Below are 13,769 nucleotides of genomic sequence, written 5' to 3'. Positions count from 1 at the left end.
ACGCGCATCCCTTGGCTGCACACACAGCCCTTCATGCCGTTCTCTCTCCTCATTGGATAACACTTGTATCCCACAAGGAAATTTTTCTCCTCGGGTTACAGCAGAGCAGAGTGACGGAGAGACTCGTGTTTAGGCTGAAATACTTCATGTAAGTGATTGCTGACGGAAAATAGGACTATTTAGGACTTATATTAACAAAAACATTCCACTGATATCTGCTTTAACTATAGTCATTTTATTTTTCAACCTGTCATTATTGTTAGTGACTGTAATAGTCATGTTAACTTTAACGTAAGGTCTTGATACAGATATCAAATAGTTTCCCTATCTGTACTTTATTAGAAGTTATATGTCTGCTTCATTTAAATATAAATTTGAGCAAGTAGCCTACCGTAATTATCTCAGTTCTGTTTGGGAATCAGTTTTCATTCAGTAAGCCCTACCCTTAACTTTTCAATGTCATGATACAATCTGAATGGGGAATTTGTATGTTAGTGTTCATTGCATGGCTATCATAAACAGTATCTTGGCCTAAAGTGTCAGTCAGTGCAAAAATCAAAATGTCCTGCTTTTTCCACCATAATTGTCATCTGTAATACTAGAATCTGGCACAACCCGATTTCCTTTTATGGATCATTACATAAATGAACATTCATTTGATATTCATAAAGTAAGCATATATGAATGTACATGTAGGCTATTGTAACATTCAGCTCCATATATTCCATGTGTAAAATTAGATCACCGTAGCTCAAACGTGATTAAGCTGTGTCATTCTCATTTGCAGGATGAGTAAGGATATATTTTGCACAATGTGCTTTAGCTTCATCTAGTGGTCAAAGTGGAAAGTTCAATAGGCTACTGTCTCAAAACATAGAGGAGTATGGAGAATCTTTTAAAATGTACCCTATATCAATGTTTCAGTATTAATGTGTAACAGTAATTAGGCTATGTAGAACAGGAACCACTTGGTAAACTGATTAGAATAGATTATTTTACAGACTCAAGTGTCTCAATGGAAATGAGTCTGCTACTTTCACTTCCACAACACATTAGGAGCATGCTGTTAATCTGTTGAAGTGCATTTGACAGTAGCCTAAATCAGTTCTCCTTTCAGCACATTGGACCAGGTCCAATATGTTTTACAGACACAAGAGGAGATATTTTTAGGTTAACAGAGAAATATTGAGAGACATAGCCGGACAGGCCGACAACAATGAGCCAGGCACATAAAGACAAACAGAAAAGGCTTCTGTTACACCACTGTGAAAACTGTAACAAATCATCGGACACAATGACCACACTTTATTACAGTTATTAATAATAAACAATGCTGATAGACTAGAAATTGTCATCATGTCCTTTGGTTTTGAATCCTTGGGCCTGTGGCTGGGTAAATAGTCTCCCTATATGTAATCATATTAAGCGCCAATTGCATGGCAACTGCATAGCATAAAGACCTCGCCCTGTTTTTTTTTTTTTTTACCTTCACATTATGTTGCCAGTTTTTCTAAATGTTGCTTGTTTCACCTTTTGCCCCTGCTTTGGAGAATTAACCGTCCATCTTCACAGTATCTGTCATTCCCAGCTTTGCGTGGTGGAACCATAGAGACTGTAAAAAAAAACTCACATGATTCATTTATTTGGTTCTGAATATTGTTAGGCTTTTTTACTCTGAGGTGAGCACGACTAGTGAACTGGTGAACTTGATAATAAAATCAAAACATGTCTAGTTTACATGTTAAACTGTTTCTGATGCACTGCACAGACAAGAAAGGTGCCTTGCACAGACTTAATCCATCTGTAAATATGACAAAAATATATTTTACATGTTTTCTAAATCAATACTGAAACATTTCCTTTACATTTAATTATCCCATTGTCAAACATAGCCTACAGAAATAAGATTAAACTGATGTTGCACACTAATATAACACAAACACAATTTCAAATAGGTCTCGGTTTCCTTTTCTTTTTAAGTCGCACAGTACACCCTTTGTTCAACTTAATTCCGCCCTAATGATTACGTAACTTTGGCGCCTCTGAGCCACCGTTTCCTTTCCCTTTAAATTGACCAGAAATGTAATAACATAAACAGACTCCTCAGCGCGGGAAAGGGGCCATCTGCTCATCCGCGGTGTGAATTAACCGCCCTTCTCTCTCATTGGTCCGTCGCAGCCGAACCTGCGCTGCGCCCGCCGTCATTGGCCAATCTGGATGTCAGCGTGCGAGTGCGCGCGTCAAGCGTTTAAATCTCATTGGACGAAAACGTCTCACTCAGTCAACCCTTTCTGCTTCGCCATTGGTTAACGCTCTTCCTATGTAGGCGTTTACAACCACTGCCATTGGCTCCTCTCCGTGACACGTAGGGTGGTATCCCAGGCGCTGATTGGTCCGCTGCTCGAGCGCGAGTTGCAACGCGGGACAACGCTCCTGTGGGCGCACACAGGTCAGTTCAGACGAGCCGCTTGCAACAAGAAGAAAACTCATCATCACCTTCATATCTGACTGGATCTGTTGAGGATACTTTGTAGCGAAGGACGGATCTTTTTTTTTTTTTTTTTTTTGTTCCTCGCTGGAAATGAAGGACATATTCACCCCAGATTGAAAAGCCAGCCGCACGATTCATAACTTGTACTTTTTTTTCAGCACTCATTCAGAGTTGCAACTTTTTTTTGTTTGTTTCATTGCTCGCTTTTTGAGACAAAAACAATCGACATTTTGACACCCACACGATGGCCGACAAGCACCCGCATGTTATTTTCTGCAACGACTCGCCCAAGAGAGTCTTGGTGTCCGTTATCAAGACGACTCCGATCAAACCGAGAAAAGCGGAAGCCCTGACACCGACGAGCCCCGGCTTCAGCGACTTCATGGTGTACCCGTGGAAGTGGGGGGAGAACGCCCACAATGTGACCCTGAGCCCGGGCTCGGTGAGCGGGGCTTCATCCCCTACCGGCACCCAGACAGCCCGAGAAGCGGACACGGATCCCTCACCGGACCAGATGAAGGTAGGAGGCTCGTTGCAACCGTTACACGGTGCTCACAAGGCGGCATGACTGCAGTAGACTAACTCTGCCTTGAATGAGCAGAAGAGAAAGTATAAAGTTACTTCTCTATTGTTAGAGCTCGCTGACAATACAGCAGTAGGCTACATTCATAACAACATTTGCAACACTTAAAACATGTAACTACTAATAATAACACCAGTTGCTGTGAGATAGACTGCATGCGTGATTATCCCTATGGCTTATCTTTTATAAAACGCAAACTCTCTCAAACTGAGTGGCCAAAGCAAAAATAATACAACATAGAGATAAATATAAGTGAATTATTTAAGTTGGGGCTACTTAAAGTGGTGAATTTATGTTTTGCCACAGCCTTAACATGGCCGATATTGGGAGTCATTTAAAAAAAAACGCCCGCGCATTAGGGTGTGACATGGTGGATTTTAAACCCCGGTTACTTCCTGAATCTGGAGCAGCTGCTTATTTGTGACGCACAGTAGCGCGCCAAAAATGTAACCGGATGTGAATGATTTGCACCGGTCAAACGTGCTGCCATGCAACACGTGAGCCCATCATAGGAAATTATGACTGATTTCATCTTCATATTGCATCGAATGTATAATATTAGCGGTAATAGTACACATATGCATAATAAAAGCAGTATAAACACAATTTGCCAGTTTGAATTGTGCTTTCTTCCTTGTCTCTTGATGTATTATTATTATTATTATTAATGACAATAACAAAAAATGATAATAATTACTAATTAATTGATGGATTAATTCATTAATATTCATATTATTATCAGTGTACATACAAGTGTTAACAGTGTTTTTTCTGTGATGGCTTTTGAATTGAAGTAAAAAACATTATGTGCTGTCTTGCTTTCAGGATGGCATCCGCAGAGGCCGTCCACGGGCTGACACTGTGCGAGAGCTGATAACCGAGGGAGAGACCTCATCCAGCCGCATCCGCTGTAACATCTGCAACCGAGTATTTCCCAGGGAGAAGTCTCTCCAGGCTCATAAGAGGACACACACAGGTGAGAGAGACAGCGAGGCAAACAGGTGCCTTGAGAAAAGAGGTTGTGATTGCATAATGCTCCTTCCTGCATTACCAGACAAAGGGAAGGTGGTGCAAACACCTGTAACAGTAGCAAGCTGAGCAGAATGTGGCACAATTATGTTAATCAACATTTTTTATGGTGTTAGTGTTCACATAATAACTACACACTGAATGACCCTAACAGCGCTGTTACCTTAATGATGATATCCTTTCTAACCCCCCCAGGAGAGAGGCCCTATCTCTGTGACTATCCAAACTGTGGGAAGGCATTTGTCCAGAGTGGCCAGCTGAAGACGCACCAGCGGCTGCACACCGGGGAAAAACCCTTTGTCTGCTCAGAGAAAGGTGGGTCCTCAGTAAGGAGTTGAAAAGTGTTTTTTAGCATTGTTTTTCTGACAAACAATAAAGTCAAAGTTTGTGAACTTTCAGTTTTAGGGTACTTTCCGCTGTTATGAAATGTGGCTCAGTTTCTGTGACTATTTCGAGGTTTAACTGGCTGGGTTTTATTTGGAAAGTACCTGGGAAACACGACGCTGATTGTGGAACTAATTGTAGTAGCTGAAAACTACTACTTCTTATCCGACTCTTAACAACAATAAGATATATTATTTGTTTCATTCATTTTACTGTGAGATCATGACAGCAGTAAACCACAAAAAGGTCATGCATAACACATTTTAGATTATATAAAATCACAAAGAATGCATGACCTTTACTGTATTACTGTTTTTATTCATACTTGTTGCTTTCTGTACAGGATGTGGCAATCGGTTCACCCATGCCAATCGTCATTGCCCCAAGCATCCATTCTCTCGTCTGAAGAGGGAAGAACCAAAGGAGGGTCAGGGGAAGGCCCAGTCTGTGGATAACAAGGCTGTGGCAGAGTGGCTGGCAAAGTAAGTGAATAATACACAAGACGGCACATACTGTCACTTTAAAGGTGGACCAAGCAGTTTCACTAAGCATGCAGAGGACAACTCCTTATGCCTACAATGTAGTAATGAGGCAATGTTAATAATATAATCTTCTGTTTTTTGCAGGTACTGGCGAACCCGAGAGCAGCGTGCACCCACGACCACCAAGGTGAAGCCGCAGGGCAAGGCGAGAGCAGAGGACCAGGAGCAGCAGGATCCCATGGAGTTTCTCCAATCGGATGAAGAGAACGGGGAAGAGGAAGACACCGCAGAAGAGGAAAAAGGCAACCAGGGAGGAGCCGCCAAGCGCCGCCTCCAGGAGCAACGAGAACGCCTCCACGGCGCTCTGGCGCTCATCGAGCTGGCCAACAACCTGTCTGCCTAAACCCCCGACCCACCTCCTGATCCTGGACTCCCATTCCATTCCCCTCCTATCTCAGTTCCCAACCCGCCTTCCTGTAATATGTGCTGTAGCTAAAAAAAAGAAAAAAGGAAAGAAGAATCATTCAGAAACACAGATCGAAGTTTAGTTTGTTCTATCAAGTTGTGAAACCGGACTTTGAGACAGAATTGGTCTGAGATCAGTGTTACGCACAGTTTCATCAACCCACCCCCCCCTCCTCACAGCACCAGGAAGGCACAAGCTAAAGCACCTTATTCAGCTTCCATTTTATTCTTTTAGGCTGCTATAATTGTAGATTTGACTATATGAAGAATGTCTCTCTCTCTTCTGTCTTCTATAGGCAAAGAAAGAGTACCTTTTATGTTTTTTTAATTTGTTTTGTTTGCACTTTGATGGTAACGAGTTTTGTAAGTATATTGTGAGTGTAAGAGAGTGTGTATGACTAATGTATATATGGATTAAGCTCAGATGGACAGAACGATACAGGGTGTTGTCAAACATAGGAAATGTCAAGTTGCATTCTGACTTTTCAGATGACCTCTCGACACGCTCCCAGGGTTTCATCTCCGGCCTTGTAAAGCACAGTTTCATTGCCACTGGTGACAGAAGTGGCGGTGGAAATGGGACTGAGAAAGGTTCAGATAGTTACAGCCTCGCCAGTACAACTCTCTCTAAAAAAATGTTGTGAGCAAAGGTGGACGAAAGGGAGGCAAAGGTCCTGACATGTGACATGGTAACTCTTACATGCGAATGAGAGGTGATCATTGCAAGCCTAATCCAGAGGTCTGGTGAGCCACAAGCTTTTTCCAAAAAAATCCAAACTTTTACAGCTTTTCCATTTATCTCTATTTATCCATAACCACATCTTCCTGACATCATCACGGCGACCACCTTCTGTCCTCTGAATATTGTACCAGGGGGTAAAGTGATCCAGAAAACCTTTCAGGACATGCTGTGTTTCCATTTTAACAACAGTTTTACTCACAGATACAAGGATTTTGGATAAAAACCTGCAGGCCAACAAGATACGTTCCACCCAGACAGGAGACGTTTGACAATAAATGTTAGTCACCTCTTATATTAAAAGGTGGCAGACCAGGTCTAATGAGGCCACAAGATTGTTGCAGTGTGGGGTGCGTCTGTCATCTCATTTCAAAGTTTAAATTATGAGGTATTTATTTTTACCATATATATTTTTTATCTGGCTAACATTTTGTTCATATGTTCGAGAGCACTAGAATCATTTCATGGGTAAAGGGAAATTTGTTTACGACTTTAAAAGTCTGTCGCTTAAATTTAGACACCCCATTGGTTTTCGATGAAGCACTTACACCCACTATTAAGTTTTGGATTAAGCTTGCAATGCACTGAAGATTAGATCTGTATCAAGTGTCCAGGAAATGGCACCCGTTGTTTGTTTGTTTTATAAACTGATTTGTGTAGTGCTGTTTTTTTGTTTTGTTTTATTTTTTTAATCTTACACGCAACACTACATCCTTCAACACTGTATGACATCTCTCACAACTGCCCTGCTCCTGGTTGTTTTCCGGAAACATGCAGCACCACCACATAACAACAACCTGTCACTCGAGCTGTGATATTTCAGTCTGATTTACAAATTTACCCTTAATGAAGTTGCAGTGAAACTGGAAAAGCCAATTATTAATTGTTGATAATCAAAACACCAAATGATCTATTGTACCCAGTTATAGTATATTTTTGAAGCATTGCTTTTAACCCTTAGCCTATTTTGTGGTCTGAGAAAGATTATGGCATTTAATATATATACACATTGTGTTTGTTAGAATATTCAGTGTGCACAATTATACGAGAGCTTTTAAGTTGAATTTTAGTTTCAGTCCCCCCCACCTTCTCTAACATCTTCCAACAGCTTTCATGTTTGTGACATGCATAGAGTGATCCTGCTTGCTTGGTAGATATTTTATTACACATGTTAAAGGTAAGATTTCTCTTCTCTGACAGACTGTCCACACTGTTGTTGTACTTGTTGGTCTTCAATAAACATTCACTGAACCCTGGACCCGTTTGTTGGTGTGCTCTGGATGATTTAGCAGTTGAATTAAATAGAAAGCACCGGTATAATGTATCAATAGAAATCCCTTCATTTGGTTTGAATAAATATTACAATGTCGCAGCAACATTATGCTCCAATATGAAGCAGAACAATGCCACCAAGTGGTGAGTGTTAAAATACGTCCATTTAGCTGGTGGATTGCCTCTGTGTTGAATCTTCAGTAATATGAATCTTTAGCTCTTGTGCTGTGTCTGTGTTTCCTCCAGGTGTCGACTTGCTGTTAAATGTGAAATATGAATACGCTAGTCCACCTGACATACTGCAAAGGAAAAGATAAACACAATCAGCTGTTGGGCCAACAAAAATACAATTTATGTATGCTGTTACTCAAGCATGTTTGACTTTTAGTCACTGATAAAACATTCATGAAATTGATTTTGTATTAAAGTGTCCAACCCTGTACACAATGGAAATATATTTCACAATGCCACTGCTAAAGAAATAGTGTGGCTGCATATGTGATCATTTGATGAAATTCTTTTGACAGTTTCCACACAATATGTTGGTGACAAGCGATTATTATATTACAAAATATATATAAATATAAAACATTAGGCCTACATAAATACAAATGTGGATGGGAAAACACATTCTTACCAAATGCTGAGGCCTAGGAAGTTGGTCCAGGAGAACAGATAGTCTCCACCCACAAAAATGCCAATATATGCTACTGCAACATTCTGATGAAAAGTTATGAGAAGGATAGGAAGGACATGAGAGATTACAATAGGCCTACCGGTACTTAATTACACATATTTGTACAATTCAGTCATAGGCCTAAAAAACACTTATTAGTACTATTACTATTCTTAGAGTTATCAATTTGGAGGGTTGTCTAACCTTGGCGGGGTTATGCAACGTGTGTTCATGTCTAAATATAGTGTTCATATCAGTGTGCTCTTACCTTTATTGCCCCTACCACTGTGGTAGTAAGTGCAGAGTTATAATAGCTGCACAGGACTATGGAATACATCAACACAAACCTGGAAGAACAAAGCAAAGTCTTAAGAAATTGTACTGACTGAGGCAGTGATGTAAGAGCTGAGCTACGTTTTTATGTCTAATCTTTAGAAAATCAATGTGTTTTTGAAGAGTAACTGAAGAGTTTGAACTGAATTATAACGACATACCCCATGAAGCAGGACATCAAGAAACAGACAACAAATGTGCCTTTAACCCAGTCCTCAAAAGCGACTGCCTGTGGATCAGAACACATACACACACACACATCAGTCATGGCAGGAAAATCATCCACAAGCACCCAGAGAGACTATATGAGATTACAGTTACCGTGTGTACCTTGTGTAAATCTCCAGTATATGCACTTGCCAAGAGAGTGGGGATGACAATGATCACAGCATTGTAAAATAAGACGCCATACTTCCCAAGGCCCTTATTAAAAAAAAGAAAGAAAAAAAAGGGTGGGGGTTTAGACATGATATGACCAAAGTCCAAACTACAGACAACATTTGTGAAGATTCCTGTGATACAAACAGCAAAACTCAAAAGTAGTTGCTTTTACTGTGTGTTTACATTTGACTTTTACACTACGGGGCAAAGATCCAGCTGTTTCCCACATGTACGTACATGTATTTGCTACTAGAGAGACTGGTGTTTTCAAGATACTCTTTACTTTACGGGTGGATGAACAAACTCAAAGCCACCGCCTTATCAAGCCAAAGTTAAAAATCTGAGCACCAAGTCTGTCCAACAAGTCTGTCATGTTTTATGACAAAATAAAGGAACAAAGAAACAAGTTTGAAATCGCCCTTGTTTGGCAGGATGGCTGTGCAGTGTTACATTCTGCTATGACCTCATTCTTTTTCTGGTACTTGGCCCTTTCCAATGGCCTTTGACTGTTCAGAAACTACCAGGAACATACAGTGTAAATCATCTACACACAGGATGTACGGAGGGTTTTTACCTCACTGCCAAGTTTCTCTTTAGTGTATACACTGTTGGCAGCAGTGAAGGCATCGTTGAGCAGGATGAAGGTGTAGCTCTCCACATCGAAGGCCAGGTCAGAGCTACCAATAGAGGAGAGGGGAAGATCAGGGGAAAGCAGAGATGTCTAGTCTGCACCGAATTGAATCCTTCGAGCAGTCTTTAAATAATTCTACACTGAAAGACAGAAATCATACCTTGCAGCAACAATGGCACCAAAAACTATAGCCATGACACTGTAAATAATATGTTTTGGAAATGTTTTCCTAGGGAGTAGAAGAAAGGAATGCTGAAAGATTCAGATCAAAACCAAACAAAGCAAAGCAATTTGAAGACAATGCAATATATTCCAAGACACTTTATGGTTGTTTTTGTATCTCCCTCTTTGTGACCTCTCACCAAAAAATGTTGACAGTCTCTTTGGACACAGAGTCACAGACTCTGGCTCAGGGACCCCTGACCCCTTGGGCCCAGTACGCCTGTTCAATAATTCACCCATGGGCATTGGTCTTTCCACTGCCTAATTTTACGCTGTTCCTCTACATCTGACATCTTACTTCTTTCCCTGCACTGGAAAGCCTGATCCTGTCTAATTCTGACAAACCCTCAATCTATGTAAGAGTGCAAAATCAAACAGTATTAAGTGTTTCTTTGTCTTACCTGAGTACATATGCTTCCAAGATCATTGTCATTAATATGGTGAATTTCCGTAGTACTGTAAACATGGGTAAACTGTAAAAGATCACATGTTTTTGGAAAGAGCTCGTAAATCAAGAGAACTGGGTTATTAAGGGACCAAAAATCTGTCAATTGAAATAACAACCTGAGCTTTTTGGTGCTGCCCAGTCCTGTTATGTGGTTCCCGACATAGAGCAAAGGAAGAGGGAAAATCTGGCAAGAAAATAGTGTGTAATGATGGATCATGGGAAATAGAATATAATTAATTGTGTGTGGATGATGAAAAATTAAAAATGTTTACTTTAAAGGGAATACTTCTGTCAAAATCTTGAAACTGGACTGTTTTGGTCTTTTTTGCAGCATAAAGCACAACAATAGTGACGATCATCTGGAAGCAGCAAAGGGGAAACTGTGAAGTCAATCTGTGCGTGATGCAACAAGAAACAAACATCCACATCCGGGACATCTTACCTGGCCAATACCCAGACACAGGTAGGAGGGAAACCTGCAGAGACCACACATAAAAAACAACAGAGGGGAGACACAGAGACAGACACACACACAGAGAGAGGTGAATCTCAGACGCTTCCTCTGGGCGTGAGCCTTGACAGTGTGAATAACAGTGGTTGACAGCTCGACACAGCGCCACCTACCTGAAACTCGTCAGCACCGTCTTATTCACCACCGTTATCAGAAACGAGCTGCCGGCGTAAAACACAGCCGACAAGAACTTGTGCAGTCCGGAGTGTTCAACAGTTACTTGACAGGCCTTGGTAGACATTATAATCCGCAATAAAACACCCGCTTGTAAGTAAATTAAATTAAATTACTTTTCCCCCCTCTAAGGCGGAGTAATTCCTGGTTTCACTGCAAGTTTTGCTGGTGTTTCCTGTCAACCGATTGTAAACGCCCACACAGGAAGAAGAGACAAGTGGGTGGTCCCCGCAACTTTGCATTATTCAGAAGGGGATGCAACCAGTGTTATCAGGGTACTTCCTCATTATGATACAATGCAGTGTAATAATATAAAACAATTTGACATGAAATTAATTTAAAGAATACCTTTATATCTATATACAAATTGTATGCATGTGACATACTGTTCTTATTCTCATGTTTTATCTGTATAACTATAGTGATAAGACTCAGTTCCCAAACCCAGCAGGGGTGGGCAAACCTTTTTCCTCACAGGCCACAATGAGTTTTAAAATTTGAGGGCCACTATCAGATGGATGGAGAGTGTGTGTGTGTGTGTGTGTGTGTGTGTGTGTGTGTGTGTGTGTGTGTGTGTGTGTGTGTGTGTGTGTGTGTGTGTGTGTGTGTGTGTGTGTGTGTGTGTGTGTGTGAACTGAACTAACTAGAAATGAAAGGAAACTTTTTTTTTGCCAGTGCATCAAAGTTTACAGTTTGGTAAGAATAGTGGAAAGCAACAGATAGCAGGCATCAGTTTAAAGTCAACAAGCTGAAACTAAATGAAATGACAAAGCAGATGGATGAGAATAATAAAGAGCTAATTTCTGATTATGAATTGGTTGGTTAAGATTAAGTACATCCTATACGACACATGCACAATCAATCAATATCATAGCAACACATTAATATCTTGGTAACTTTTCCAAAATACACACTTATTTAAAGGCATGCAGATATCCTGTAAAAAGTGATTCAAATTCAAATGTTTTAACAAAGGTATTTGTCATTCATACCTTCAATGGAGGTGATGGCCAAAGCACACAGGCAAAATGCAACTTTGAGATCCATGATGGCAGAGCGAATGAGCGGAGGAAACTGATCCTTCCAGATTAAATACTGGCTCTGAACAAACAAACAAACAAACAAACAGACACACGCACATGCACATGCACAGTCACATTGTCTAGTGCTTGATGAGTGTGTGGTACAAGTATGTTACACACAGACACATGCTCAGACACATGCTTTAATTTGGACTATTTTGTACCAATATTTGATGGGCCAGATTAAAAAGCCCAATGGACCTATACATTCACTAATGGTAAAAAAATAAATATTAAAAGTCCCATATTTCACACCTTCCTTGTGTATAATTTAAAGTTTCCATTTGTGTAGTAGGCTACAATGTTTTTGTGGTTTTTAACAATCAATCTGTGTAGTTGTGACAACACAAAATTCTGGAAGTCATGACGGTTGTGCTACGTGGATTTCTGGCATTACAGACTTTGATACTTTCACATTATTTACAATATAGAGCACTTATACTTGCTTTGTAAGATAAAAAAAGAAGACATCGATACGGAACATTTAAAAGAGTATTAAAGGCAGAAAGAGAACAACAAACTGTTTTCCAACAGACATACCAGTTTTTATATCTTTTGTAGACTAGACTGGACTAGTAGGTTGTTACTCATTAAACAACACCTGTGCAGCACATCTCTGAGACTAGACTATACAGCTCTCTGATGACTATGCCAAGTTAAACACTGACAGATAAAGTAGCTGTCACACTTTTGTGGGCAAGTAGGCAAAGCATGTTCTGTCAAACTGTGCTTCACCCACAAATCTGCTTTTTGGAAGACAAACTGCTTCTCTTAAATGTAGCTGGCTAGAGTCAGTAGTCTGAGCAGAAATTTTAACATGCTGTTGCTCAATAGGTGTGCCTGAGAGACTGATAATTATATGTATGGTTTAACAAAACAAAGTCTGACAATGTGCTGAAAGCCAAAGATCTGAATTCTGATATTCAGAATCAGTGAGGCATTTACTGGAGTCGGCCCAGAAGATATTTAGCAAAGCAAGACGGATTGTGTTACATTTCTGGGTCAGTTTCCTGAGCAAAAGTGTTTCAGGGGGAAGCAGTGTATCCAGAACGTGGTGCTGCTTTGCATGGACATCTGCAAGTCAGGAAGATAGGAACAAGTGACCTGTACGCTTCAATATTTCCACTAGAGGGTACTATTGAATTGCAAAGTCTTCACAGCGGAACCGAAAGCATCTTCTGCTAACAAGTGGCAGGTGACCACATGCACAGCTTTACTTGCCTGTTTGAACAAAAATGACCTGACGGTGAGTAACTCTACTGTCCTGAGGCAAAATCAGCTTCCTCCAATGGTTTCTGACAGTTTGTGAGTTGATAGAGTCAGTGAGCTGAGAATGACAACAGAGCTGTGAGGGTTTTTTGTTTCTTCTTTTTCCTGCAGCCCCATCTGTCACTTTCTTTTCATACACTGTTGCTGCTGATGTCATGGAGCCTAATTGTCTTTTTTGGCTGCTTCGATTTGACCTCAAAGCTCTGATGAAGGAAATTAAGCATTTAACTGCCACTGGATGAACTTGCTCTGACTCGTACGCTCATATTCTCTGAGAAAGTTTGAAGATTTATGTGCCTGAATGACTGCAGGGCTGATTAGTGTAATCTGCTGCTGTTTTTTTTTTTTTTTTTCACATGTTATTTATACAGCATAAGAGAAGCTACGACAGGGTGATCCACGGATCAGCAAAAAGGACGCCATGCATCAAGGTTGTTTTTCTTATATTGTCTTGTTATCAATGCATGTTTTACTTTACTTTTGGTTTGGAACTTTTGGATTTGTTGGCACTGTCTGGATGTAGAGACCTTTGGCTGTTGCCTAAGGAAAAACTGTTAATTTGCACATTTACTTCATTCCAGTCCAAATCCCACATAA

General features: G+C 40.4%; 2 protein-coding genes across 2 annotated transcripts; one reads left to right on the top strand and one right to left on the bottom strand.

Moving 5' to 3' along the window:
- The first annotated feature begins 2,578 nt into the window (after positions 1-2,578).
- On the top strand, positions 2,579-6,236 carry znf367 (zinc finger protein 367). The gene is made up of 5 exons (XM_083978385.1): positions 2,579-3,011; positions 3,900-4,050; positions 4,299-4,418; positions 4,831-4,969; positions 5,114-6,236. The coding sequence occupies exons 1-5, from the start codon at positions 2,736-2,738 to the stop codon at positions 5,370-5,372; spliced, it is 945 nt and encodes a 314-aa protein (XP_083834511.1). The 5' UTR covers positions 2,579-2,735; the 3' UTR covers positions 5,373-6,236.
- A 149-nt stretch (positions 6,237-6,385) lies between these two features.
- Positions 6,386-10,960, bottom strand: slc35d2 (solute carrier family 35 member D2). The gene is made up of 12 exons (XM_083979573.1): positions 10,761-10,960; positions 10,579-10,612; positions 10,409-10,495; positions 10,253-10,320; positions 10,090-10,161; positions 9,627-9,695; positions 9,410-9,512; positions 8,785-8,877; positions 8,616-8,683; positions 8,390-8,468; positions 8,083-8,165; positions 6,386-7,744 (listed from the first exon to the last, which is right to left on the bottom strand). Exons 1-12 carry the CDS (start codon positions 10,886-10,888, stop codon positions 7,612-7,614), a joined length of 1,017 nt encoding a protein of 338 aa, XP_083835699.1. The 5' UTR covers positions 10,889-10,960; the 3' UTR covers positions 6,386-7,611.
- Positions 10,961-13,769: the final 2,809 nt, after the last annotated feature.

The sequence above is a fragment of the Trachurus trachurus genome (assembly GCF_905171665.1).
Source record: "Trachurus trachurus genome assembly, chromosome: 9".
Lineage (NCBI taxonomy): Eukaryota > Metazoa > Chordata > Actinopteri > Carangiformes > Carangidae > Trachurus > Trachurus trachurus.
This window is presented reverse-complemented; position numbering and strand designations above follow the sequence as displayed.